The 26421-nt window shown below is 56.0% G+C and overlaps 9 protein-coding genes across 9 annotated transcripts; 5 read left to right on the forward strand and 4 right to left on the reverse strand.

Moving 5' to 3' along the window:
• Nucleotides 1-419: 419 nt before the first annotated feature.
• On the forward strand, nucleotides 420-4244 carry L226DRAFT_576200 (uncharacterized protein; the record flags this gene model as incomplete). Its single annotated transcript, XM_067685313.1, has 4 exons — nucleotides 420-782; nucleotides 834-2523; nucleotides 2579-2763; nucleotides 2823-4244. 4 exons carry the CDS (start codon nucleotides 420-422, stop codon nucleotides 4242-4244), a joined length of 3660 nt encoding a protein of 1219 aa, XP_067529296.1.
• A 1369-nt stretch (nucleotides 4245-5613) lies between these two features.
• L226DRAFT_563781 (kinase-like protein) lies at nucleotides 5614-7203 on the reverse strand (the record flags this gene model as incomplete). Its single annotated transcript, XM_067683580.1, has 6 exons — nucleotides 7185-7203; nucleotides 7006-7134; nucleotides 6774-6916; nucleotides 6477-6708; nucleotides 5761-6407; nucleotides 5614-5706 (listed from the first exon to the last, which is right to left on the reverse strand). The coding sequence occupies exons 2-6, from the start codon at nucleotides 7109-7111 to the stop codon at nucleotides 5614-5616; spliced, it is 1221 nt and encodes a 406-aa protein (XP_067529297.1). The 5' UTR covers nucleotides 7112-7134; nucleotides 7185-7203.
• A 1150-nt stretch (nucleotides 7204-8353) lies between these two features.
• L226DRAFT_540459 (uncharacterized protein) lies at nucleotides 8354-9721 on the reverse strand. Its single transcript, XM_067681875.1, has 5 exons — nucleotides 9390-9721; nucleotides 9222-9334; nucleotides 8990-9172; nucleotides 8763-8930; nucleotides 8354-8696 (listed from the first exon to the last, which is right to left on the reverse strand). The coding sequence occupies exons 1-5, from the start codon at nucleotides 9712-9714 to the stop codon at nucleotides 8370-8372; spliced, it is 1116 nt and encodes a 371-aa protein (XP_067529298.1). The 5' UTR covers nucleotides 9715-9721; the 3' UTR covers nucleotides 8354-8369.
• Nucleotides 9722-10000: 279 nt separating this feature from the next.
• On the forward strand, nucleotides 10001-10913 carry L226DRAFT_540460 (uncharacterized protein; the record flags this gene model as incomplete). The annotated part of the gene is made up of 3 exons (XM_067681876.1): nucleotides 10001-10211; nucleotides 10273-10476; nucleotides 10543-10913. 3 exons carry the CDS (start codon nucleotides 10001-10003, stop codon nucleotides 10791-10793), a joined length of 666 nt encoding a protein of 221 aa, XP_067529299.1. The 3' UTR covers nucleotides 10794-10913.
• Nucleotides 10865-13022, reverse strand: L226DRAFT_563783 (uncharacterized protein; the record flags this gene model as incomplete). Its single annotated transcript, XM_067683581.1, has 3 exons — nucleotides 10865-11692; nucleotides 11755-11930; nucleotides 11987-13022. 3 exons carry the CDS (start codon nucleotides 13020-13022, stop codon nucleotides 11000-11002), a joined length of 1905 nt encoding a protein of 634 aa, XP_067529300.1. The 3' UTR covers nucleotides 10865-10999.
• A 2054-nt stretch (nucleotides 13023-15076) lies between these two features.
• Nucleotides 15077-17521, reverse strand: L226DRAFT_563784 (uncharacterized protein). The gene is made up of 6 exons (XM_067683582.1): nucleotides 17401-17521; nucleotides 17150-17346; nucleotides 16074-17087; nucleotides 15738-16011; nucleotides 15544-15683; nucleotides 15077-15488 (listed from the first exon to the last, which is right to left on the reverse strand). The coding sequence occupies exons 1-6, from the start codon at nucleotides 17435-17437 to the stop codon at nucleotides 15294-15296; spliced, it is 1857 nt and encodes a 618-aa protein (XP_067529301.1). The 5' UTR covers nucleotides 17438-17521; the 3' UTR covers nucleotides 15077-15293.
• Nucleotides 17522-17662: 141 nt separating this feature from the next.
• Nucleotides 17663-19334, forward strand: L226DRAFT_516865 (XPA-binding protein 1). The gene is made up of 7 exons (XM_067678491.1): nucleotides 17663-17957; nucleotides 18013-18117; nucleotides 18176-18349; nucleotides 18420-18639; nucleotides 18691-18773; nucleotides 18836-19053; nucleotides 19124-19334. Exons 1-7 carry the CDS (start codon nucleotides 17692-17694, stop codon nucleotides 19210-19212), a joined length of 1155 nt encoding a protein of 384 aa, XP_067529302.1. The 5' UTR covers nucleotides 17663-17691; the 3' UTR covers nucleotides 19213-19334.
• Nucleotides 19335-21445: 2111 nt separating this feature from the next.
• On the forward strand, nucleotides 21446-23397 carry L226DRAFT_317167 (Pkinase-domain-containing protein). The gene is made up of 10 exons (XM_067673854.1): nucleotides 21446-21568; nucleotides 21624-21646; nucleotides 21717-21722; nucleotides 21824-21980; nucleotides 22128-22254; nucleotides 22506-22676; nucleotides 22744-22910; nucleotides 22965-23106; nucleotides 23167-23203; nucleotides 23258-23397. The coding sequence occupies exons 1-10, from the start codon at nucleotides 21561-21563 to the stop codon at nucleotides 23305-23307; spliced, it is 888 nt and encodes a 295-aa protein (XP_067529303.1). The 5' UTR covers nucleotides 21446-21560; the 3' UTR covers nucleotides 23308-23397.
• A 2157-nt stretch (nucleotides 23398-25554) lies between these two features.
• On the forward strand, nucleotides 25555-26393 carry L226DRAFT_472992 (uncharacterized protein; the record flags this gene model as incomplete). The annotated part of the gene is made up of 3 exons (XM_067676498.1): nucleotides 25555-25601; nucleotides 25648-25868; nucleotides 25942-26393. The coding sequence occupies 3 exons, from the start codon at nucleotides 25555-25557 to the stop codon at nucleotides 26391-26393; spliced, it is 720 nt and encodes a 239-aa protein (XP_067529304.1).
• Between the last annotated feature and the right edge of the window lie 28 nt (nucleotides 26394-26421).

Consider the following 26421-nt stretch of genomic DNA (forward strand, 5'->3'; position numbering starts at 1 on the left):
AGTCACGGTTGCGCGGTGAGCGGCTCGCTCCTTCCTCCCGACCTCCAGTATCGTCGAAACAAAACATCGCGACAGCGAGCTGTAAGCGTCGTAAATTGACGGCTGCTTAGTATTTCCACTGACACAGCGAACAAAAAGCACACCAGCAGCCAATCCCGACCCCTCAAAGTCCTGCCGGCCCCAGCAAGGACCACTTGCATATCGCATAATAGCGGCCTCAAAAAAGATCTTATTGTCAGAAAAATCGGGTGCGATCCGCTATCGGTGACCAGTGGTCAGCATCGACTCATCAGCGTGATCAGCCCAGGCCTCGTGCGCCACCGTTTCAGGGTCCAGCCCCCCGTAACCACAGCCGCCTGACAGGACAAAACGCGTGTCCGCGCGCTAAAGGTTCGTGCTCTCTCTCTCTCTCCATCACCATGAGCGAAAAGCCTAATGCTGAGGATCCCAACCTCGACACTTCTCCCATCAATGTCGACAGACACAAAACTCGCGATCCCTCCCGCAACCCTGACACCGACATCCGGCCTCCGGCCCCGGAGAAGCGAAACAACGCGATGAAGGACTGCCCCAAAACCACCGTACTCATGCGCCTCTCCCAGTTCCACGAAGAGAAGCTCCACAACGCTGCCAAAGGCTTTTCGAAGGATAAGAAACACGGGCGCGACTATGCTGAGAGGGTGTGGTGGGAGTTCAACAACGCGTTCGGTACCCTGCCGAAGGAGGCCAAGAAGAAGAACCCTTGGCCAAACCCAACAGAAAAGGTGATCTCGGATGCATGGGTGCGTGGTTGTCCTCTCGTGATACATCCGGATGCTCACTAGCGACGACAGGAGACCGTCGACGCCTTGCATCACTTCGTCCCCAATCACTTCCTCCACATCTCTGACGAGCATCACGATCCTAACGACCCAGCGCGTGATAAGATCGATGGCTCCTTCATTCATGATTCCGACAAAGACGCCATCACCCCAGACTACCCTAACTGGGCCGACATGAAGTTCCTTGTCGAGTTCAAAAAAGGCGACACCGCTAAGGACCCCTTTGACGACCACAATGAAGACGGCCCCGACGCAACAGCGAAGACTCGTAGAGCAGTGCGCGGGCAAATCATGGCATACGCAGAACGCGTCTTCTCCTACCAGCATCGATCCTCCGTCTTCTTCCTCATCGTGATGGGCAACAAATTCCGTGTCATGTGCTGGGACCGATCCGGAGTCGCTGTCACGGAGGCCGTGAACTACGTCCACACTGTCGAGGGTACAGAGGCTCTTCTCGAGGTGACGTACGCTTTCTCTAAGCTCAGCCGTGCGAATCAAGGTCTGGATACGACGGCCACTCGCCTTCTCGAGGGCTCTTGCGGTTGGGAGCGCATGGACCTACTTGCCAACCCTTCCGCGAACGACCTTGATTACACCGAGGGCGTGATCGAGGGCGACATCCACGACGTCTTCGCAAAACCGGAAGAAACAGCGACCTATGGATCGTTGTCAGGCGAGGACGACACCAACTTACATCATGATCCTACCTTCTCCTGCTCGGGCCATGCTACTCCTCCACCCGTCGTCCCCGTCCTCTCCCACGTCCGCAAGTTGTTCAGGGACTCCCTCGTGCCCGGCTTCCCTCGATATCGCCTCGTCGTCGAAGGATACAACTATCTCGTCGGGAAGCATATCTTCATTGCGTCCGGCATGGTTGGTCGCGGGACTCGTGGCTACGTCGCTCTCGAATGGGAGACGCAGCGTTTCGTGTTCCTGAAGGACTCATGGCGGGCGTACTACGTCGGTGTGGAGTCGGAAGGTGCCATGCTGTCCAAACTCAACGAGGAGGGCGTTACGAATGTTCCGACTGTCGTTCGATACGGCGATGTCTACGATGAGCCAGAAAACGATCGCAGCGACAAAGATGGCTCACACGACTCGAAGGACACCCAGGCCAATCCAGGCAACGTCTCCCATAGCTCAACCGAGGCCGAGGCGCACCACGACTCTGTCGTCGAGGAAGGCGACGGGGAGTCCAATGACCGCGGCGAGGGTCGTGGAACAAAGGACGAGGTTGTTGAGCGTAGGCTGGAACCGCGCTTGCAGGAGACGGTGAATGCCAGATACCATCCCGCTTATGGCGACCAGCACGTCGATCCCAACCTCCCGCCCTATCTGGTCAGGCTCCCATTCCGCCACGAGAACTGGGCGGTGAACGGCAAGACGGCGCCGAAGACACCAGCGAAGACGGCCCTTTCCAACCCGTCACCAAACCAGACTGCGAAGGCTGTGCCTCAGTTGCAAGCACACACAGGGCCCAATCTACCCGCTTTCTCTGACACCTCGACGGCAACGAAGGCTGCGCCACCAAGCACGGCCCGCGGGGTCAAGAGGAAGTTCGCTGCCATGATCGCGGGACATCAAGGCACGGGCTTGCGGCACATGGTCCATTCTCGGTTGATTGTGAAAGAGGTCTGCCTTCCCATAACCGCTTTCACCAGCAGCAAACAGCTGGTTAGGATTCTCTATGGGTGCATTATTGGTATGCAGCCAGTGACATGGATGGCTTGATTTTGCCTGCTGACGTGTTCCAATAGCTCATGCAATGGCATGGACCAAATGCAAGTACATGCACCGGGACGTCAGCGCGGGAAACCTCCTCATCTACCCGTACGTCCGCAAGGTCGATGACAAGTACCGCATCTGTTGGCGAGGGTTGCTGGCCGACTGGGAGCTTGCTAAGCATGCGAGCAAGACGGCGGCAATGCAGCCCCAACGAACGGTATGTTTCCCAAAACTGGCAGTGTAACTGCGTGTTACTGACGCAGTGAATGTTCAAAGGGCACTTGGCACTTCATGTCTGCCTATCTCCTCTTGAACCCGGGCAGGCCAACGACCATCCCGGACGAGCTCGAGGCCTACTTGCACGTTCTCATCTACGCTGTGCTGCGGCGCATGCGATCCAACATCGAGTCAGTACTCCACTTCCTGGAGGCGTACTTCTCCGGCTACTCGGTCAAGGTGAACAGGGAAGTGTGTTGTCCGGAGGCCAAAACGCTATCCATCGTGAAAGGCTGCACCCTCACTATGGTAGACGACGACGTCACCTTCTCCACGCCAGACGGCAGCCTCGGACAGGACCATCCTATCAACAAGCTCATCTCCGATCTCCTCAAGATCTTCCACTCTCGTTACGCAATCCTCAGATGGGAAAAGCGATTGGCACCGAAGAGAGCACGGCAAAAAACACCTGCCCCCAAACGTCCTATGACGCCACCTTTGGAGGAAGACGAAGACTTCGACGGCGTTGAGCCCGAAGAGCTCTTCGGTCGCAAGGTGGAACCGCAACCCGTGAATGATGAAGAGGAACCCGTATCAGAACCAACGCCGAAGATGTACGATAACCTGAAGAACCTGGACGATCACGCCTTGATAGCTACGATCTTCCGCAATTCCCTCAAGGAGCACGGCTGGCCCCAAGACGATGTCGTTCCTGACCGGCAGAATGAGATCGGCCTTATCCCCGAGGTCCTCCCTCAAGCAGGCGGTACCTCTGATCAGGATTCCGGACACGCAACTACCAATAAGGCTGAAGCCGCCGACCCCGAGGATCCTCAGGACGTTGTGATGGACGAGGTCGATGTCAAGCCCGACTCTCTCTCTCCCGTCGCTGCGGCACCCACCATCGATCCTCATCCCATCCATCCGGACCCACCCCCAATTGAGGCCCATGACTCAGCGCCGCCGACCGAGGTTCAGGAGGCGTCTGCAGCTCCCGACCCATCGCTTGGGAGGCCTGCGAAGAGACGTCGTAAGGACCCCGTCGTGAAGGAGTCCGATGGACCTCCGCTCGCGGAGTCTTCGACGCGACGCGTCACCCGCAGTCGCAGCGCTGCCAACGCCGCCGCCGCTACTGCTGCTGTCGCCCCGGCCGCCGTTGTTGTGGCGGCCCCCGCTGTCGCCCCGGCTGCCGTTGTTGTGGCGGTCCCCGCTGTCGCGACCGCTGCTGCTGCATTGAATGGACGTGCTTCCCAGGCGTCCACGAGGGTCACTCGCAGCAAGAGCGGCAAGCTGCCGACTGCCAACGGCCGAGCCGGAGCAACCACTTCGCGCGCACCGACGACTACCCGGACCACTCGCACCACAACGGCTGCCCGGACAGCGAGCGGAACTAAAACACGTCGGCGTGGTGGTGTGGCAGCCGCTGAGGGGACGCAGTCGCAGCCTACGAGACGGAGTGCTCGGTCGACTCGTCGAACCTAGTTCCAAGTCTACTATCAGTTCTTCAGCCTAGGTCGCTATTGCTGTCTATCATCCTCCATCTTTCGTCCGTCGCCATGCTTCCCGAGTCCTGTCGCCTATGTTTGATAGTATACTTATACCAGTGCACCACGCAACTTTTACCCATACTGTTACTATGCAACTAGATCCTGCTTCCGTGCCATGGCTCAGCCTCCAGAAGCAGTCTTCAGCCTCGATGCCCACAGTGCCTCGTAAGCTCAGCAACGGCTCAGCAAGTCTGACCGATATCCCTCGATAACCGCAGACAGCAGGGTTCCACCTGAACTGTAAATCTAGTCTGTACCCTGTACTCATCTGATATGTTTGACACTATGCCCCTTTGCCATGCTGTGTATCAGCCCTCAAGTTCTCTGAGTCTGCACAAGCTTGCACCTCAAAGAGTACACGCTACGGGCCTGGTCTCGGGCGGAGACAAGGAAGGTTGAGCACAGCAGAATCTGGGTTAAAGGCGTTTGAAGTCGAGCGCATATATATTCCAACGATGCGAAACATGGGATCAAGAACAACATGCACGTATGGAGGTAAAATCACAAATGGCGTGCTCGACGACTCGGAGCTCCGCCTTCGTCTGCGGTTCTCCGGCTCGCCGCATCACGTCGCCGGGTTGGTCTGCCTGTAGCTTGGTCAGCAACGACAGCGTGAGCTCTTCTGCCCCGCCGCGTGGTAGTTCCGCTCGACAAAGTGGATACACTGGCTCCCCGCCTGTGGTGTTGCTGCTGGGTAGCTTGCCGCTCTTGCTCTGAGTGGCTCGCGTAGACTGCGCGACTGTCGTAGCCTTCCTGGTGTAAAGGCCAGCTGTTGCCAGAGAAGCACGAGTGACGCGCCGTCCCCCAGCCTGTTGGCCTCCGCCTCCTGCACCACCGGATCCTTGCGACGCAGCTTCCTGGGCCTTTCTAGTGGCGCGTGGGAGTCATCGCATCTAGTCTTGCATATCGTCGCCGCGTTGAAGTCTGAAGTCTTCGGCCCCGCGTGGGTCAGAGGAGAAGACCAGAGATCCGGCCTCGGGTACGTCAGCAATGGACGGACCACCTTCGAGCTTCATGACGTCCTCAACATCGGGGATGGAAACATCTTGGAGTTCCTCTGGAATGGGAGATACGGCGCGCTTGATCGCAGAAGCAAGAGTCGGGGCTCGTCGCCAACCTATCGTGATCGTACAATGCTTGGGCATTCTCGTAGGACGGCGAAGCCTTGACTCCGGAACTACACCGACAGGTCCCCCGCAAGCCGCGTGCCGGCCCGCTGTTTCTTGAGAGAAAAGACGCCACGGGAAGAGAGCTCATCCTGCGCGCGAGAGGGCGGCTGCCTGCGACATCGGACGACAGTGCAATCACAACGGCAGCTCGCCGAGAGGCGGGCGACTTTCCTTCGAGTTAATTGCTCCTCCAATCTTCGAACTGTCCTTCTCCCATTCAGCAGTAGGCTGGGCGTGCATGAGAGTTAACAATCGACTGCGGATGCTAGGTTCGACACTCACGTTCTTCATGAGGGCTGGGCGCATGACTTCTGGAGGACATGACGGCTCCAGATAATAGCCCTGGCCCTCGGGAACAGCATCCACCGCGTCCAGCCGCGTCCTGACAATCTCGCACTCGTCGCCGAGCAATTCGTCATCTTCCACGGGGACGGCCATCTCCCACGTATACGCTGGGCGCCAGCGGCCCAAGGATCCCTTCAAGCTTGGCGGTGTCTTTGACTGTGGAAGGACAGTGTCGGAGTCACCGCCGGATGGGTCTGCGAGGGCTAAGCGGTAGACATCTTCCGGCAACTCGAAATCGGCGTCTACAACGACAGATGCGCCGCTTGCAGTGTCGAGGGGGTCGTACAAGGGATCCGAGTCAGAAGCATCCGACGTGCCCTGGGCCAAAGCCCGAAAGTGCTCCTTCCAGCGGCCGTAATCTAGCTCTTGTGCGTATTCCAGGCGACGCGCATAGTCGACGAAGGCACCGAACACGGACAGATCCCCCGCAAGCCGCGCGCCGGTCCACTGCTTCTTGAGGGCGTACGAGCCGCGGGAGGAGAGTCGGTCCCGAGGCTTACCGCGTGCATCCCAAGGCAGACGGCTAGCCATGAGGGACAGCATGACGTACGACAACGACTCCACGTCGTCCCGGCGCCACGGCGCTGTGGTCCACTTGGTGAGCCTCAGAGTCTCGGAGACCACGCGACGCCTGGGCTCGGGAGGGTACTCACAATGGTGGAGGTGGCCGTTCAGACTCATGTAGCCCTCCGTCCCGATGGACTGCGGTGTTCCGACGTCGGGGCGATGCACGGACGTGACGGGATCCCTGAATGGCCGACATATACCGAAGTCGATGATGCGTACACGACTCGGCTCGGCTCCCACGAGTCCAAACATGAGATTTGCCGGCTTGATATCGCAGTGAACAATACCGTGAGAATGGATGAAGCGGAGGCCCTCTAACTATCTCATGATCAGTTTCGAAGCAATTTCTCTGGGGAGACGTCGTCGTAGCAAGGACGGCTCACCACTTCATGTGCAATTGCGGCCAGGTTTCGCAATGTCAATTTGCCTTTCAAGTCGCTCAGGACCGTGTCGAGTAATTCCAGTGCGAGGTACTCGTAAAACTGAGACTTTCCCCACGCATATACGTGGGGAATAGCCCTATGGCCTTGAAGGTAAACCATCAGTGATCATACTCGAATCCACTGGCATCGGCGAGAGAACCGTGAAGTGAAAGTCAGGACTGGTTATACTTACCCTGTAGTAACACCAGTGCGCAAGCTTCGTGTTGTAGACGCGGATGCTCGACGTGGTCCGTCACATGGCACTTTTTCACCGCGACCAGTTTTTGCGAAGGATCCATGGCCCGAGCGCGAAATACGCGGCCTGCATAGATCGTGAGCGTCACAACAACAACGAGATGATATGGCGCTAACCATAACCCCCTGTAACCCCCAATTCTGGAGAGAATAAGAGACGCATGTTGTGAGAGGAGAATAAGGTGGATAGGGTCACTGTTCGACGCGTCGACAAATTCTCTATAGTTGAAAGAAAAGCGGAAGTCTCCGGTCCGCCGCCAAGCGCCGGAAGAAAGCACAGCACTGCGCGGCCGCCTTATAAGTTATTCCAACACCGCCACACCACCTCTCCACATTCTTACGCTCTTCGTCTCCCGACATATAGTCACGATGTGATACTGGAAATTCTATGACATAGTGTCTCCAGGACCCAGCACATACATGTGCGTCGCACTCGAGCAACGGCGAGCGCCTGGAGGTTCCTTCAAGTTGAACTCAACACACCAGGACGACGACACATGAGGTACGTCTCAAAATGTTGCGCGCCGCATCCGAGATACAGGTTCACTGATTGACACACTATAGGTAATCATTGTTTAGACGCGTTAATTTGGCCAGCAGAGCAAGACTCGTATCGGGAGAGGTCGTTCGAGTACTAACCCCCAGCTCCGCGCAACAGAGCCTGCACGTGGCGTTCTAGTGTATGAACAGTGCGCGTCCGGCATGCGCTTTACAAGCGAGCAAGGGCTCAAGCGGCACTATAATAACGGCCCAAGTGTCCTTGAACAGGCTACACATGCGTTCAAGGAGGCCGGAGAACGAAGCGCGTCGGAAGCTGCAGCGGCGGGTGAGTGCAGACAAGTGACGGGCGAGGATGCCCCTAGCACTCACGTCTCGGAGCCGATGTTGCAGGACTTAGGTATGATTCCGGTATGTGGAAGTTGCTACGTGCGCAGTGTGCTGAAATCACATTGTACTTATCTTACCTCACCCGCTAACAGTGTCCACTTCGAGATACCGGGCTTCTGGCATCGCTCTATCCCCAGTCTCATGCGCAGCGTCATCGAGCACGACGAAGCATCAAAGGACTTTATGTGGGAGCCTTACGAGCAAAGCTATCAGCCTCCCGGTACACCGCTCCCTCCTCCGGAGCGTGTGCTTCACGAAATGAGGACGGCTGACGCGTTCTTGGAGGCGCACAAGGAGCTTCAAGAGTCACCGTCACCGTATCCGGGTTGCAAGGTACATAGAGTATGTGTGGACGTGAATACACCTCACTTCACTGAACTACATACGAGTGCGATTACTGATACAAATGGAACTCTATGCCATAGCCGAGAAAACCTGCAACGTCTTCAGAGCACGGATCAGCTCAGACGCAGCATTCGGTTCAGTCATAACCGCGATGGCGTCCGTATTCCGGTAGAGCTCCCGAAGGTATTCCGCCGCCCCGGACATGTGGAGGATCTGCGCGCAGGCTGCATGCAAGACGATAATCTTGGGATCGGGGGCGGGGATTACCTTGCCGTCCACGGAGCAACTTCTGAATGTGACTTTATCCTTCAAGTCCAACCTTATCTGACGTAAGTAGTCCTCGCCGTAAACATGTTCGGCTTTGTAAGTGTCGGGTATGACTTGCTCTTGTACGTCCTAACGACCGTTGTCAGTGGTAGTCCATGGAAGTGATCGAGAGACAACATAGGTAGATAGACATACCTTGACTGGCGTTAGGTACAAGTCAAGCTTATTGAATAGGATGTGGGCATCAACTGACAATATGAACGCGTTCTTGGCACTCTGGAGGTTCGCGTCGCCGAGTATGTTTTGAGCATCAACCCCTCCAAACCGCGCGATCACCGCCCCCGCCGTCCTAGCCCATTCGAACTGGGAAGGGATGATAAAGCTTGAGATAATCCAACGAGAGGAGAGGCGAATATGCACACCTTAGCCCGAATTGCTTGAGTGACTCCGTACATGTTATCCGATAAAGACTGGCTGATTATATGCGCGACATTTGTGGCAACTGCAAGAGCCGTAGATGAACTGTATTTGGACCGATTTCTCTGGTACTCTTCGGGATCAAGGCGGCCAGTGAAGACACATCGATGGTCATCACGAAGCATAAGCTACACTAGCATGAGTTATATGCATCCAACATCAGCTGAAGACGCTCACCAGGTCGCACAATTCAGAAGCACTGCTAGACGACGATGGGTTGCTTTGTGCCGCAGCCTCCGGAGGAGTCAAGGAGGGTGTTACCGCAGGCGTAGGACCGTTCGGATTGTAGACTGTACATGAATCAGCGAACAGAAATAGAGCAGAACACGTAATACGGCCACTTACAGACACGTATAAGCCCGAAGACATATAGATGGGCAAGCCCGGCCAATAACTCCTGATCTTCATGACAAGCGAGAACATCGCGCGCCAAGGCCTTTCGACCGGCGTCATCAGGAGAAAGACGCAAGCCGTGGCCAAGGACACGTGCGCAAACATGCGGACTCATATCCTGCAACATATTGTACGAACGATCACTGGACTTGAAGTTCCAGCCTGGACGGCTCTCGAGTCGCAGACAGTGTTCATAAGCAGTAGTATAGATATCGTCTTGAACGGAATACGGGTTTGCTGGCAAAGACTGGGGGTAGATGTTGTTTCCTGGTGACATGATGATGAGGACACGACGAGCGGAGGACGGTCCAGTGGCTTCCGAGTCAAGTTGGGGTTAATATGTTCATTTTCCAACTCCGCTGTGGCTGGAGTGACCCGGCGCCTATCCTGGAGTCCATCCCGCCTCTTCCCGCCTCCTCTCGATTTTGTCTGCAGCGCATGAATGCGTTTTGATACAAGAACAGAGATGCTTGTGCGCCTGATGTATTCGAAGCGCCCCCTGAAGCAAATAAGGTTCTGTGCAGCCTCTTCGCCGCAGCGTGGGATCGCAAGCCTTGCGTACTATGATTGAGTATGCCTTATTAACCCTGCAGCTCCAGTTGCCGCAGTCCACGCTCTCGCACATAAAACCGTCACTGGACACAAATACGATGGTTCGCGCTCGCGTCTATACTCCAAAGGGTTACCGCACGCTGGGGATGTCGGGTCGTGCACAGACAGTCTCCGGAATGCAAGACAAGTACCTTCCCAAGGAGGCGTACCTGATTTTGCGAGGTCAAGGCCACCAACTCACATGCGATCAGATCTGCAGCTCATACGTGGCATTTGCGCGCAGAATTCCACGAGAAAGTTACGGCCTATCCGAGCAAGCAACAGAAGAAGGAGCTTGCGTCCGTGATCGCGAAGTTACCGGGAGCCAGAGGATGTACCACCGCCAAGATCTCTGCATACTTCAAGGAGAGACGGAAGACGGTCGCTCGTGCACACAAACCAGTGCCTGAGGCTGCAAGCTCAAACGCTCCCTTGGCCGTCCGCATCGGTGAGCTCCTCATTCGCATACTATGCATCCGGCACACATGCTTGCTTACCGCGTCCTCGGCAACAGGCGCGACGGCGACGCAGAAAGTCCCGGAGCGCGCATGCACTCCGAGTCCTCCATGCGTCCCTGTAGCCAGATCCTACGACTTGGCTTGTCTGTTACGAGACGCGTTGTCAGAACTCTCCACTACGTCGCCGATATCGCCTCCGAAAACCTTTGCGGAGCTTGGACGATGGTGTCGAGAGACGGACACGTTTTCCGAGAGTTTGCTCGACAACATAGCAGCGGGGGTGTACGAAGGTTTAGGGATGCAGTAGATTCTCTCTGAAAGGTGTGTATGGGGTTGAGCAGGTTCACATTCGACATCATACCTACTCAGAATGATTTTGTTCTATGTATTATAGCAGGCCTCGAGTACCAGTACACACTCATACAGCCTACAGGATTAACGACATCCTGAGCATCAGACCGACGAGGAAGCTGCGGCGTCCTGAAGCGCATCTGCCAGGTCTCAGGGTCACCCTCATCCGGTCCTTCGCTTTTTGTTGCCCGACCGCCCGCCAGAAGCCTGCGAGGGATCGTTGACATGTCTCTTGTCAGGACACCAATCCATAGGAATCCTATCCCCAACCTTGTCATCGTCCGGCCATCCCGGCAGCCCTTCCGTATTCGTCAGTAGCTCCGCCATGGCGTGGTGGCTCGAGGCTAACGAAGCGAGCTTGTGGTCGTCCGCGGAGGGTTCTTTGTGTGCATTCGTAGGCTTGTCTAGCGATACATCCGATGATGGGGGATGGTCTACTTCGGGATCGACCTCAGCGGACGGTGAAGGTGGAACTGCCTCACGAAGCTCTTCTTCTCCTCGATGGAGCTCGTGCTGCGAGACCGCATGGCGGGCCTGGAACCACGACAGGAGGGTGCGGAGGACGCTGTCCATGTTGCTGCCGAATTCCAACGGTATGCCGTGAGCGACTTCGAGCCTTCCCGTCAGGATGGTATGCAGCTTCCTCGCGCTGCAAGCGATGCGCCCATCTTCGGTGTTGTACTGCTCGAATAACTCCTCGATGTAGTTTGCGACGGTGATGTCCAGCGCGCACGACGACCGGAGGAAGCGGGTCGCGTAGTAGAGCAACACATACGCGAAGGATTCGAGTTCGTCGCAGACCTCCACGGGCTTTGTGAGGGATAGCCGTGCGACCGACATGAATGACAGTGTGCCCTAGTACGGTTATGTTAGTAAATGTCTAATTCATTCGGGTGCCAGGGTGATACACGACTCACGGTTTTCTCAGAAGGCATCTCAGAGGCAGGCCTTGCCATTTCCCAGTCGGCCAGTATTCCTCGGAGCCGCAGTGCGTAACGGCCCCCGACCTTGTCGATCCGCGGGTATATAAGCATGTTCCCGCCGCTGATGTCGCCATGAAGGAGCGAGAGGTGTTCAAAGGCCCCGCGGTGAGCTGCAACGACGATGAACAGGCGATTCCTAAAGCGGGACAGACACATCGAGACTCACCGACGACACAGTCTTCCACAATGCTGACGAGCTGCTGCCCGGTTTGGAACTCGCTCAACTGCAGCGCGACCTCTTCGACCACAAGCCGGTAGTGCTGATAGCGGCGCAGGAGGCATGACCGTACCCGATCAGACTGGCCAGAGCCCTGTGTACGCTTGCGGCCCGCGGCGCACCCCGCTTCCGCACTTTCAGACTCGCCCTGCTGCTCCGCCCACCGCTGGAGCGTGTACGTGGCCTGCCCAATGAGGTCATCATGGTAGAGCAGAGTAGGCACATTGCCGACGTGCGCCGTGTTGAGCTCCATGAGCACGTCCCCCTCACGCGCGAAAAAGACACCACAGGTGCGCCAGGTGTCTTTTAACCAGACGAACAGCCCGGTCTCACAGTCGAGCGCGACGTACCCGCGCGTAGCCCGCCCAAACAGACCCTTCGCGCGGAACTGCGGCTTCCCAACGAGGAAGGTCCTGTTCTCGTTGCCGTCGGGCACCTCCACACGATAGCGCGGCCAGAGTGGGTCAAGAGAGCGGGCGAAGGCGGCGCGCACGTAGGAGAATACGTAGGGCCGTTGGGGCGGGTTGTCCGGATCGAAGAACCCCTCCGTGAGCTCCAAGTCGACCGCGAGGCTCTCTGCAGCCTCCGTCATGCATCGGTACTCAGGGTCCGAAGGGAAGAGGCGGTGAGCGGTCGGGTCCAGGCCAAGCTGGAGGTCAGCGCATTGGGATATTCGCGAAAGGACGTCGGCAGCGTATCTCCAATCAATGAAGTAATCGATCGGTTGGGTGATAATAAACCCCGCATGGTCCCAGCGGATCAGATGGAAGTGTCGTTGGACAACCAGCAGCGTGAAGACGGCAAAACGCTGCTGGACGGCGAACATGAGCTCGACGCGAGTGATGATGTCGTACCCATCGTCGAAGCCGTCCGCGTCCTCGGGGGCACTGCTTAGAATCGGCGAGGTGATAATGACCGCTACAAGCTGGTCGCACCACATGGGGACTCCAGAGGCGGGCACGAGCCCTGGACGGAAGAGTGCCATGTCCGGCTTGGGCTTCCGCTCTCCCTCGATCGACCTCGCAAGGTCAGGTCTTGTTCCGCAAGACGCCAGTTTGATACCCCCCGAAAACGCGTCGCATTGGTTCACAAGCACAGTCTGGTGGTGGCCGCCGCAGTTAGCTAGGGTATAGCAACTTGAAGTAGCGGGCACATACGAATTGGCATGTCAACGTCGCCTCATCAAGCTCTGCTGCGTTCTCCAATGCTGCAAAAGGGTTGTGGTCCAGGGGAGGACTTGGAGTGTTTGGTGGGAGAAGAGGAGTGAGGTATCGCTTAGCGAACTCGACCTTGTCTTCGTATATACCGTGTGTGCCGGCCGTGTCAGCCATTTCGAGATCCTCAAGGTACGGGTCAAGGAGTATCTGCTATCGTCCTGTCGTGTGATATCTTTGGAGTCAAACGTGAACAGAACGCGTCCAGGGGGTCGAAACTAGTGAGGATGGGAGTGGTTGGGGCCGAGTTCGTGCGCGTCCTCGGCGAGAGATCGACGACGCAGTGTTGGTCGTAGTCGAGGCTGAAGACACAGGAAGCAGGCGCGAAGTAAATGGAAGGTGGAGGGAGGAGGGGAATCGAATGAGGTCGGTGGTGGTTGGTGGCGGTTGTAGTGGTTGCGAACCAAGGCTGGTTGGTGCTAAGCGAGCAAGCGCGCCTGTGCCGAATCGGGGAGCCGCCTCCGACCTCGTGTGTCGGGCTTGCCATTAGGTCTATTCCGTCAACTGCATAGTATATGATGCTACGCCAGTATGCGGGCCCATCTGAGAGATATCAGGGTGTATGCCGACGCTGTGTCCGGTGGGCTCTTCAGTGGGCACTGGCCACGCCAGAAAAGGTGGTTAGAGCCTACAGCACGTGCCCTCGTTTGCGCGAAATTGATGGCTCGCTTCACGGTGTGCAATACTCGCCAGTCTCAAGACCTGAGGTGGACGCATTGCATGGACAGCGTATGCAGCGGGCGATGCAAGGAACGAGCCTGAGAGCGACTTGACTGTCTCCGTCACCCTTTCCGCTCTCGAAGAGCCTGAGAAAGCCCGCAGCCAATGGCGAAAGGCGCGAAGGTAACGATAAAGACAGGCTTGCCGATATGGTGACTACAAGCTGATATTGCGGGGAAACTAGGTATAGATGCAGTGAGGGGTACGTACGTGTGTGTCTAGTAGATATCCCAACTCAACCTGACCTTCGCGCCACCTCGCCTGACTGGGACCGGTGTCCCAAACCCAGGCGACCAGCCTCAGCCTGAGGATGCGTGGCATGGCTGAATTTTCGCAGGCCTAGTGATCCTCCTGGGCGACCTGACTCGCGTGGTATGCAGATCTAGACACATCGTGGCTTCAGTCACGTTGCTGTCAAGCCATAATCAGCGGATCCTCAGGCAGTCAAGGGCGACGAAGAAATCACGATAGAGGTCCACGAGATGTCGCGAGGCATCCTCGATATTGAGGAGTCTTGTCGACGCATCTTGTTTCCCCGATCCAGTCACGGTTAAGGTCGAGCAATCTGAGATGGAGCACGAAAGTTTTCCCGCGACCAAGGAGCTTGGATGTAACGAATCGAGATGTCATTGCGTTTTCACCGAATCGCGTTTCAATTAGTGCTGGTAATGCAACGGTGCCAGATGGTGCCCGCCTGAATTCCACACTCAGCCCGGCAAAACTTTCGCCGTCTGCGTTCCAGTGAGACCTGGAGCTGGAGCATGATCAATCTCCTACTGGACCATGTAAAGAGCGTAGAGGGGGCGACATAAGCAGCTGCGATTCCGAAGATTGCGGTCGCGTCGAAGTAGGCGCCCTACCGCGCGCAAAGTTCAAACTGGTGTGGTACGAGTCTTCGAGACGGAGATTGGTCCGCACCTTGGCTACTGCCTACGTAGTAATTGGAATGCGTGACCAATGACCATCTTACAAGCTCAGAGTTGTAGCATTTGACATCGCATACAAGTGTAAGCAGCTTTCAGCCCCTTGATGTCTTTCTCCACAGGGCTGTCGTACACGGGAACACATAGGTCGTACCGAAGGGCATGCGGGGAAGCTTCACCAACGTCGTAGCAAGAGCAATGTTACATAGAACGAATACCATATGATACAAATTTGCGAGACTTCCTCGGTAACATACATACAGTACATAATGCGCATGCAAAGCAACAACTTGGTCCAAACAAAGACAGGACATATGCAACGTCGACCTCGAGACGATCCGACGGGCGTCCGAACGTCCCGAGCAAGCATAGCCGTGGAAGCATACTAAGGGGGCCCACTCAGGAGAAAGCCAATGCACCCCACGCCGCGACGGCGCCCAACGTGGCCACCGTCGCCGTCCGCGCCACAACCGAGACGACACGCATCGCTCGCCGCCGTTTCGGCGCAGGAGCAACAAGGTCTCTCGAGATGTCGATCATCAGCGGGGCCTCGTCCTCCATCGCGTCCCTCTTCCTCTTGAGGGAGCTCACGACCTGCACGGCAATGTGAGTGACCACGATACCAGGGATGACCGCCAACAGAACGTACCTCAACCGTCTGAGCTTGAGCGGATGCGCACGCCGCCTTGGCTTCCGCGACAGCCGCAGATGCCTCAGCTCGGAGGGCTTTGACAGCCTCGAGCTCGCCGGCCATCTGAGCGCGCGTCTCGCGTTGCAGTTCACAAGTCTCTGGAAGGCGCGATGAGGTCAAAAACAAAACACAGAGAACGGATCAGAACCGACCTTTCAGCAACTCCTTCGCCGTGCTGACCTCCCTCACGAGCTCCTCGACGCGTTCCGAGAGCGCACGGTGCTCCTGCAGGACCTTCATGACGTCACCGACCTCTTGCAAGCGAGCTTGGACGAGCGACAGCTCGGCACTTCTCTCGTCCAGGGAGACCTGCGTGGAACGCATCTGAGCGTCCAGCGCCAAGAGCTTGTCCTTGGTCTCCTGGACGTGTGCGTTGAACTCGGCCTCGCTCTGATCGTGGCCAGCGCGCAGGACGTTGAGCTCAGTCTGAAAAGTGTCAGTAGTGTCATGGAGGGCAGATAAGTAGCACCAGAAGTAAGACGACTGACATATGTGTCCGCGACTTGCGCCTCCATGATGCCGAGATCGATGGTGGTGGTGACACCTGCAGGCTGAGGGACTTCGACGAGAACACCCTCGGGCTGCGGAGGGGCTGGCTGTTCTTCTACACTGGTCACGAACTCTTCTTGACCGAAAGCGCTACCCAAAATATCAACTTCATCCCTCAGCTGGTTACCTGCGAAGGTCTCCTGGACAGGAGCGTTGGTTGCAGGTGACCCGCCATCATCGTCGGAAATCACGATGACTTCACGCTGCATACTCATAGACGGCGACTCGGAGATTCGCCAGGGAAAAGCGGGCCAAGCGCCGATGACGGCAATGTCGTCGTGGTCGTTGCTGTTCGCCTCGCTCGGGGATGATTCTCGACTGGAAGACAGATCCATGTCCTCCTCATCGACCGCGCCACCTACCACATGAACGTCCACCATGGACGCCTGCTTCGAGGGGGGGATGTATGGGGGCTCAGGGGATGACTCAGGGGAGAAATGGTGGATCGGAGGAAGGATATGTTGAAGAAGTTGTAGCCGTCCACCAAAGGAGTAAGAAGAAGGGCCGCCAGCGCGGGGGATACTGAAAGAAGCAGGCAAAGAGTCTCGGGGAGACGTCGGCGGCGAAACCTCTTGGATATCAGATTCACCATCCGAGTTCGACTGCGAGGACTCCGGCGAAGGAAGGAAGACGCCATACCGACCCGAGATGGGGGTCTTCTCGCACTCGATGTCACAGCCTTGGTCTTTGAGATCGGCTTCATCGGCAGCGTCGGCGCGGAGCGACATCGGCGGGGGTGAGGGTGCCATGGGGGCGTCCCCGCCAAACATCAGCTCGACTCGGACAACAATTGGCTTCACAAGGTACGATTCCCGGCCAACGCTCTTGCCGAACGTAATCCGGTCGCCGTCGGCCAGTACCGTAGGCACCTCGGGGAGTAGGGCAGTCGAGACGAGGTCGCCAGGACGTAGGATGTGAGTCCCGTGGTGGGAATGCAGGTCGGTGATATACACCTTGAAAGCAGATGTCATGTTCAGTTCGCAAATCGAGAAGCTCAGCAGGGTGTGTGACATACGTTCCCGTATTCAGTGAAGGTGATCTTCGCATGTTTGCGACTTACTACTGGGCAGCGGAAGAGAGCGCGCTCAGGGTCGAAATGAGTGGCCGGTTGGCATGGTTTGCGACCAACAGAAATGATTCGGGACTCGTTCTTGCGGTATGAGAGAACTTCAGACGGCTGCTCGTCGTTCTCCTCGACATGGAGGACAATGCCTTCAAGCTGCCTGAGACCGAAGGGGCTCAGGCCTGGATCCGTGGATAACGCACCTGATATGTTCGATCGCTCAATGCCTGCACCATCCATCGCTATCGCTCTCGTCGTTTGTGTTGTCGTCGTTGCTGTCGTTGTCGGCGTCGCCGTTGACGTTGGGGTCTGAGTCAAGGCGATAATCGGCGGGAAACGCGGAGACGGCTCGGGAGGCGCGGTATATGTGGGTGTGACTGTGTGACGTAACGCGTGACCGTTTCCTTTCTCGTCCATGCGGGCTTAGCGAGCGGCCGCTCTAGGGCGCTCTCCAGCGAATCTTTGCCTTCTTCCACCATCTTCTTGTAGCCAAAATGAGCTCAGAAAATCCAACAGCGAGCTCATCTGCAGCAGAAAATGTTTCTGCATCAGGGAAGAAGAAGCCTGTTGTCATCATCACCATCGGAATGGCGGGAGCCGGAAAATCGACGTTTGTGCAGCGAATAAACTCGTACCTGCACTCGCTTGATCCGCCGTCGCCACCATATGTCCTCAATCTCGATCCCGCGGTTGCAAACACACCATACGAGGCCAACATCGACATCCGAGACACCGTGGACTACCACAAGGTTATGAAGGAGTGTGTGTCGAAGTCCCTCCGTGCGCTGTAGTGGCTATTGAACCTGCTTTCCCAGGTACAACCTCGGCCCGAATGGCGGTATCCTTACCGCGCTGAACTTGTTCACGACCAAATTCGATCAGGTGCTCGACCTTGTCGAGAAGCGCGCGGACACCGTCGAGTAAGTGAAGTCCGCTGGTAGTCTCCTATTGCTCTAGCTGACTCGTATTCCTATCCAGTTATGTGATCTTGGACACCCCAGGTCAGATAGAGATCTTCACCTGGTCCGCGTCCGGGGCGATCATCACAGACGCGATCGCCTCCTCACTCCCCACGGTTGTCGCATACATCATCGACACACCCCGTACAACGTCGCCCGCAACGTTCATGTCCAACATGCTCTACGCCTGCAGGTGAGGAGGTCTTCTGATAGCGCGAGTGCATGGCTTTGTGATATCCGGCGCTGATCGACTACTCTGACAGTATCTTGTACAAGACAAAACTTCCGTTCATCCTGGTATTCAACAAGACGGACGTGCGGCCGCACGACTTTGCAGTGGAGTGGATGCATGACTTTGAGGCGTTTCAAGCAGCCCTCGCCTCGCATCAGGGCACGACAGACGACGAGGGCGAGCCCACGTACATGAACAGCCTCATGAACAGCATGAGCCTCGTCCTTGATGAATTCTACAAGCACCTGACGGTAAGCCCGGTCATTATACGGCATCATAAGATAGCCACTGACGTCCTGCAGGCTGTTGGCGTATCCAGCGTCACCGGCGCCGGCGTGAAGGAGTTCTTCGAAGCAGTTGAAAACTCGCGTGTGGAATATGAAAAGTGCGTCTTTGCTACACTTACCCCATCCGTCCTCTATGCTGACGTCCGTGTGTTCTCGGTAGGGAGTATCTCCCCGAGCTGCAGCGTGCGCGCGCGGCGCGTGAAAAGTCGCTGAAAGACCTCAAGGAGGAGTCGCTCAGCAGGTTCATGAAAGACCTCACCGTCGACCGCGAGAAGAACCCGGCGGCGGCAGCGGCGGACCGATGGGATCCTTCAGCGGAAGAGGGCGACGACGACGACGACGACGACGACGATGTGGACGTCAACATTATTGACCGCAGTAAGTACTCCCCGCCATGCCCTATCTAAGGCTATTTGAGGACCAGCGCTGACGTCTGAGGGTGCACCAGGCGAGGACATGTGGCCCGGCCAGTATATTGACGTAACACGGATGCGCCCGCGCGCGGATGAGGGCATGGCTTGGCCAAGGCCGGGTTGACCGTCGGCGACGTGGTGCCAGGTTGGTGTTAGAAGATAGAAGTCCTCATTATGTATACTACCGAGTAGGCTCCAAGATGGTCCCTCTCGGAGGGATAGTTCAGTCACTGTCTGAGTTCTGAGTCTCCTGGCCGACGTCTGATCCCAGCAAGTCATGTGCTCCCCATTGGGGCGACTGGTAGCGAAGAAGAAAAGCATGTACGTCTACCCCTGCGTGGTTAAGGAGCCTTTTTACTGAAGCCGCGTCTGCACTAGCAGGTTTATCCCCGTTGTACGGCGGCATGAGAATAGTTCTTGTAACTAAGCTTCGGGGGAAGGATGCGCGATATCCAGGTGATCGAGAGGGATCAGCCCCCATCCTTCCGTCTGGGGATCCCCGGGCTCGCTGCAGGCTTCGAATATGTCTATCGCGCTCCTCCAGGCAACCCGTGAGCCCGCAGGTATCGTGTTCGCCCTCGGCCACTCCGCCCTCATCATTGCAGTGCGTAATGCCTACCCCATGGATAGCGGACTGATGCAATGTCTCTCCTATTTTCGAGGCAAGGCATTATTATGACGCATTCCGTATTCTTCCCCAGGACGATCAGTACTGAAGAAGACAGAGCCATGGTCAAAGTGTCTCCGAACAAGCAAAACATAGCATTGTGCGTTTCCCTCGGCTCTCCTTCTTACTGCTCATCCGAGCGCCCACTACAGACCCCCTACTACGGCACTGCTACGACCGCGAACACGAACACCCCCCCCCTATGCGATATGGAGAGAACTTTCTAGTTTCATGTTTAGGATACCCGAGATACTGATGAGCAGGACCAAATTCTCGTCGTTTTCCTCAAATCGATTCGGCGCTAGCCACTCGGTTCGGGGCCGTCGGAGAGTCAAGTACACCGGCCTTCCTTCAGGTCAGTGGTCTCGTGCCTCCAGCTTCGTCATGCCATCTCAATAACCGCAGCCGTAACCCCGCATGAGCGCGCCGCCCATATGGCATGAGAAGTATCTCTGTGCATCGAACAGGGGATGCGCGACATGCATGTGCCCTGAGCAATTTCGTCGGAACCTCTGGACGACGGAGGGCCTGACTTGCTGCGGGGGCAGGGCGCGATTTTCGGTCACTCAACGACGGGGCCGAAACACCGTTCGCAAGCGTTAGTTTGATCGACCTGTGAATTGTTGCTACGCGGTCGTAAGTGGTTTTCCTACTACTATTGCGATTGGTCAATAGTTCAGTTGTATTCAGTGCAGCAGAGGAGGTTACAACGAGCCATAGCGATGCTGAACGCCGCTCTGTCCGCGACCCAACCAGATTTTCTTCCCAATCTAAGTCGCCTTCGAAGTCATTAGGCTTCGGGTCGGTATAGCCAGCATGACCGGAGCTACCGGATCCGAGCATTGTCTAGGCGCGAATGGGAAGAGTGGGAGTAGATGGTAGACGATGTGTGAGGGGACCATATCATGTCTCTCCCGTGAGTCTTGTGCTTTCCAATGTCTGTGGTTAAAATTCTCTGACGGAAGCCAACGCAGCCGGCCTTGGAAATATATAGGGCGGGATAACGCGCCGACTCACAAAAATCCCGGGAACTCTATGGGGCATGAGAGTGACCTGTCGATAGTCGTGAAGTGGAGAGGCGAGATAAAGCCTGCAGGTGACCGAGATCGTCATCACGGCCGGAGATCCACTCCCGCCGCGGAGCGGTTGCCCGTCGCTGATACGGCGCGGGGACACGTTGCACAATTACGTCGAAGAGTCGTCACCGCACCGTCGTGTGTCTGCGACCGTCGCCATCCGAATCCAGCACGCATGTAAACCGTGGTTGCGGTGGAACGGATAGGGTACGAGAGGCTTGCCTCGCGATGTGTCTGCCTTGTGTATGTCGCGATTAGTACCAGTCGTGCACTCCGTTTCCCCCTTGGCAGCTCCTTTTCATGTTTCACGGAGGAATCCTTATTGCGAACCTCGCGCACATGCGTGCCATCATCATCCGCCACAACAATGCAGACAATAAGATAGCTGAAACAGGCCTTAGAAATACCGCACTCAGCGAGTAAAGAATCCCACCGAGAACCCGGCTTGTGTATGTTCCGGGTTTTGACAGGGAATAAGTTGACCTTTCAAAGTTCCACAATTGTCGACGGTTGCCCCCCGCACCGCATCATGTTTCCTTTTGAGGACGCGCACCTGAATGTTACGTAAGCGCATATAAAGGCCTTAAGCCTGTCTACGCTCGCCCTCGTCCCCTCCTCCCCCGCCTCCTTCGCTTCTGCAGTGCCCCCTCCGCCAGGGGCATCGGTCTCAACCTCGGCACACGGTCACGAACATCACGGACGCCTTCGCAAGACAACCGGACCCACGATATGGATAGGTGGGTGTGGGCGTTGACGGTTGTGGCGGGTGGTCCAGACTAACCGTCATACAAGGTACTCGAAGATTGAGAAAGTCGGTGAGTATCCCGGAGGTTATCTGAAGCATGGGTATGTGGTTTGACGACGGATCCTGCGGTGACCATCTAGGCGAGGGTACGTCTCTTTCAACAACTTGATCAATCGTTTTCCTTGCGGTCTCACATCGCACACTTCTCGCCCGACGCCATCTTCCAACCTCTGCCTATCTTACCCAGGTACATATGGTGTCGTCTACAAGGCTCGAGACATCCAGACGAACAGGGTGGTGGCGCTCAAGAAGATCAGATTGGAAGCCGAAGACGAGGGCGTTCCTAGTACGGCCATTCGGGAGATTAGTCTTCTGAAGGAACTCAAGGACGACAATGTCGTGAGGTTCGTTGAATCTATCTTATTACGCTCGGGAATCTGCCTCGCTCCTCGCTTCATCCTGCTTGTCAATCTCGTTGAAGTTTCCAATGAAGAGTTCCCGATCGCTCATGAATTTTCAATTCCTCTTCACCCCCTTCCTCTCTCCCTCAGGCTCTTTGATATCGTTCACGCCGAGCAGAAGCTGTACTTGGTGTTCGAGTTCCTCGACGTTGATCTCAAACGGTACATGGAGAATGGCAACAAGTCTGGGCGCCCAATCACCCCGGCCATCGTGAAGGTTCGTCCGCTCATCCACTTGTCACGCCCACATCCCTCGAATGCACTCCGCGCGTCGTCTGCGTGTTTTTACGCGTATTTGACGCGTGCGAGCGTGCTGCGTCGCGTCGCAACGCGTCGGCCAGACTGTCAATGTTTGGGACGACGTTAATATCACACGTGTCACGTGACAGTTCTGCTGCGTGTTCCACCACGCGTCCGAGGCCAGGTAGCAACGTAGCCGAGGACGAGAATGCTGATGGCCTCTTCCAGAAATTCACGCACCAGCTTACGTCTGGGTTGCTCTACTGCCACTCCCACCGCATCCTTCATCGCGACCTCAAGCCGCAAAATCTGCTGATCGATAAAGATGACAACCTCAAGCTCGCTGACTTTGGTCTGGCGCGAGCGTTCGGCATTCCCATGAGGACGTACACTCATGAGGTGCGTGCATGATGGGCGCGACTGCGTGCGATGCGCCTGTGGATTATCTTTACAAATATCTTGACAGGTCGTTACTTTGTGGTACCGCGCACCTGAGGTTTTGCTTGGTTCGCGCCATTACTCTACTGCCATCGACATGTGGTCTGTGGGGTGCATCTTCGCTGAGATGTGCATGCGAGGACATCCTTTGTTCCCAGGAGACTCGGAGATTGATCAAATCTTCAAGATCTTCAGGTCAGTGCTGTCTGTGTCTTTCTTGTTCGTCGGCGCTCATACGTTGCATTATAGGGTTCTCGGCACGCCGAACGAGGAGATCTGGCCCGGCGTGCATCAACTGCCGGACTACAAGCCCTCGTTCCCGCACTGGTCTCCACAAGACCTCCGAGAACACGTCACGCCATTAGGCGAAGAGGGCATCGACCTCCTGAAGGTTTGTCTTGTCTTGTCGCCGCCTTTGTCTTGCAAGCTAGTGTTAACATTTTGACTCAAGCTCATGCTCACTTACGACACTGCAAAGCGCATCTCTGGTACGAGTGTCCATGCATATTCCGCTCGTATACTGGGCTCACCATGACGTCTAGCCAAACGCGCCTTGGTTCACCCGTACTTCGCCGACTTCAGCCCCAACTGATGAATGATCGTCCGTTTGTCCCCCGCCTCCCCGCCTCCAGGTCCGCACTCGCTATGCTGCACGATTTCGCTGTTCGCTTCCGTCCCGCCATACGCCGTCACGACTGTTTTCCTTGTTCCACGCCCACGTTCATCCACGTTTTACGCATCATATGACCCCCCTCGCACGCATTGATATCAGATGTTGTTACATACAGAGACAGACATACACTACCTTGTATCGCGTATTCCCGTACCGCGCCTAACTTGTGTTTCTACGTCCCACCGTCGTCCGTCGTCCGCCGTACACGGTCTTTTTCGCATCCAGCAGCCCTCGCCCGTTTCTGCCCCGCCGTGTTCATGGTTTCGCCACGCCCGACGTCACGACGCGCTCCCATTGTCGTTGCCAAGGTGCTCTTTCCGTGTTCGTGGGTGGCACTGGTGCCGCCCCTCCCCGATATCTCGATATCGCTGTCCCGCTAGCTCTTCGCTGTGTCTTAGATGGGGACGGGCAGCGCCCGCTAGCCGCCCGGCAGCTTACATAATGCGACCTGACCTTAGATTGCTGTTATCTCTGTGTAGATAGCGTGCAATCACATCTCATCTCTGTGATAAGCGAGACGCGTCGCCTCGATCGCGACTCATTTAGTGGTCACTGGTCGCGTCCTCCCTCCGCCCACTGCGAGCTCTCTATGAGTGGCCGTCCCAGCCAAAAATACCGATTTTTTCACGTTTCCCGAGAGATCCTGCAGGATCCTGAAGGATCCTGAGAGATCCTGCCAGATCCCGAGGGATCCCCAAGGCTCCCGAAGGATCCCGAGGGATCCCGAGGGAAAATTCAGGAAAATCCAGGAATGGCCTACTCGTACTTGCTTTACATTCTGTTAGTACCTCGGGAATCCTCGGGATTCCCCAGGTCAACAATAATTATAGTGATAGTGCCTTCTTAGGTATCCTAAGGAATCCTGAGGACACTGTTCTGAGGAAAACATGCATTGATCGGCCAATAAATATTTCTGGCCCAAGGAATCCCTGGGATTCCCGGGGATTCCCAGGGTGTGCACAGCCACCATATAAGCGCCCGAAGTTCGCGAGCACATACTTCGCCTACAGAGGTCTCTTGCTGCAACACACTTTCCTGTATAGAAGCTACCTGTCATACCTTGCAACCAGCCTATCATCTCCCATGACTACCCTTGGTGACCTTGAAAGACTCGCCCACATCCGCTCTGCATTTCTCGTCGTTCAGAAACGGGTCTCCACAGCCCTGCATACACAGATCGGCGATGTCGCACAGTTGGAGAGAGTCCGGGCTGAAGTGCTTGAGTTACAGCAGTCAGCAGAACTGGTATGTTTGTGCAGTTGCCTCAATAAATCCTTGTGACCCATGAATTTACAGCACCATGGCCTTTTTCCCCCTGACGAGTATGCTCTCTTTGTCGCTAGCATTTCGGGCATGGTCCAAATGCTAGATGATGCGTGCCATGCATCTGGTGACACTGCAGATGCAGCTTCTGTCATTGTGAGCTGGGAGGCTCGGACGGGGCGTCGGGGCCGTCCTAGGAAGGAATGCGACCCACAATTCCTTGCATTCGCCATGGACATGCGGGGGCCTACTGGCCTGGCTCCTGTTCTTGGCTGGTCTGCACGTACTGTCTCCCGCCGTGCAGTCGAGTACGGTCTACGGGAGCCTGGTGTACCTGTCTTCCAGGAGGTGCAGAACCCAGATGGTTCCACTTCTCGCATACACCAGTCTAGTACTGCTCCTGTCTCCACCCTCTCCGACACCGAACTTGACCGTATTGTTGCGGAGAGCCTGCAGATCTTTCCATGGCTTGGCCGTGAAATGCTGAAGGGGCGCCTGGTTGCCATGGGACACAAGGTGCCTCGTAAGCGTCTGCGGGAGTCGTTTATGCGGGTTCATGGTGTATCTGGCATCTTCGGTGTCCGGTGTATTCACCGCAGAAAGTACAAGGTTGCTGGGGCGAACTCTTTATGGCACCATGATGGCCAACATGGTAAGTCAGTGATATATATATATATATAATGCTTCTATTCATGTTCCTCTTTGTCAGGTCTCATTCACTGGAAGCTTGTCATACATGCTTTCATTGATGGCCATTCACGCATGGTTACATCAATGCATGTTAGCAACAACAACTGTGCTGACACTGTTCTCACTGTCTTTCTCGATGGTGTGCGTGCCAATGGTGTTCCGAGCCGTGTACGTGGTGATCATGGAGGTGAGAATGTCCTGGTCGCTCAATGGATGGAGGAGTACCGTAGCAGTGGAAGGGGTTCATATATTTGGGGAAGGTATGTGAACTGTGGGTTATGTAGCACCTCTCTGACATCATCCTAGGAGTGTTCACAATACCCGCATCGAGCATCTTTGGTATGATGTCACACATGGGTTTGGACAGAAGTGGAAGAACTTCTTCACCAATCTCGAGACCAACCACCGCCTCTCCCCAAATAACCCAGCCCATATATGGCTCCTTCACCACCTCTTTCTTGGTGCAATCAATCAAGATGCAGCTGAGTGGGTCCATATGTGGAATAACCATGTCCTCCAGGTCAAAAGTTAGTCTCAACAGCAGTTTGGCCTGGCTAGTGCACGCAGACCAATCCTTACATATTTTGGTTACTTATACAGATGGTCCAAACCGCAGCCCACGTGACATGTTCTTCTTCAGCTTCCCTGAGGACGGTGCACGGGGTCTCTTTGACCAGCCACCAGAGCCTGATCTCTCAGAGGAGGTTGGCGATATCAGCCAGTATGGTGTCGACTGGGAAGTTGCTGACAACAACGCTATCATGGAGCATATGTTGGACAACAATAAAGATGAATGGCAGGCCGACAACCCTTTCGCCCCCAGTACCTCGGCACAGCCAGGCCAGCTGTCTCAAGTAGTCTGTGATGCACCTGGGTGCCCTCTTTCACCGTTTGAGGTGCAGGAGCTGAATATTCGCCTCGTGGCCACAGAGGACACAGCGTCGCGAGTCATGGCTGTACAGCGAAAGGTGTGGATCACTGCATATGAACTGTGTGAAGAGATTATGGGCCGTCCTGGGTGCAACATGTGGATGAATAGTGTACATGGCTGAGCACGCCTGCTGTATGTCTATTGTGTAT

This window comes from Lentinus tigrinus (assembly GCF_003813185.1).
Source record: "Lentinus tigrinus ALCF2SS1-7 unplaced genomic scaffold L226scaffold_57, whole genome shotgun sequence".
Classification (NCBI taxonomy): Eukaryota; Fungi; Basidiomycota; class Agaricomycetes; order Polyporales; family Polyporaceae; genus Lentinus; species Lentinus tigrinus.

What these genes read in the sequence shown, in the direction of transcription:
- L226DRAFT_516865 (XM_067678491.1), top strand. Translation starts at nt 17,692, where the DNA reads ATGAGCTCAGAAAATCCAACAGCGAGCTCATCTGCAGCAGAAAATGTT. An exon ending in TACCACAAGGTTATGAAGGA is followed by an intron (nt 17,958 to 18,012) that starts GTGTGTGTCGAA and finishes CTGCTTTCCCAG; the next exon opens with GTACAACCTCGGCCCGAATG. An exon ending in TCGCGTGTGGAATATGAAAA is followed by an intron (nt 18,774 to 18,835) that starts GTGCGTCTTTGC and finishes TGTTCTCGGTAG; the next exon opens with GGAGTATCTCCCCGAGCTGC.
- L226DRAFT_540459 (XM_067681875.1), bottom strand. Translation starts at nt 9,714, where the DNA reads ATGTCACCAGGAAACAACATCTACCCCCAGTCTTTGCCAGCAAACCCG. An exon ending in CTTCGGGCTTATACGTGTCT is followed by an intron (nt 9,335 to 9,389) that starts GTAAGTGGCCGT and finishes ATTCATGTACAG; the next exon opens with TCTACAATCCGAACGGTCCT. An exon ending in TGTACCTAACGCCAGTCAAG is followed by an intron (nt 8,697 to 8,762) that starts GTATGTCTATCT and finishes AACGGTCGTTAG; the next exon opens with GACGTACAAGAGCAAGTCAT.
- L226DRAFT_317167 (XM_067673854.1), top strand. An exon ending in AAGGACGACAATGTCGTGAG is followed by an intron (nt 21,981 to 22,127) that starts GTTCGTTGAATC and finishes TCTCTCCCTCAG; the next exon opens with GCTCTTTGATATCGTTCACG. An exon ending in CACTGCAAAGCGCATCTCTG is followed by an intron (nt 23,204 to 23,257) that starts GTACGAGTGTCC and finishes CATGACGTCTAG; the next exon opens with CCAAACGCGCCTTGGTTCAC.
- L226DRAFT_563784 (XM_067683582.1), bottom strand. Translation starts at nt 17,437, where the DNA reads ATGGATGGTGCAGGCATTGAGCGATCGAACATATCAG. An exon ending in TGAGCGATCGAACATATCAG is followed by an intron (nt 17,347 to 17,400) that starts GTGCGTTATCCA and finishes GGCAGCTTGAAG; the next exon opens with GCATTGTCCTCCATGTCGAG. An exon ending in CTCAAGCTCAGACGGTTGAG is followed by an intron (nt 15,489 to 15,543) that starts GTACGTTCTGTT and finishes ATTGCCGTGCAG; the next exon opens with GTCGTGAGCTCCCTCAAGAG.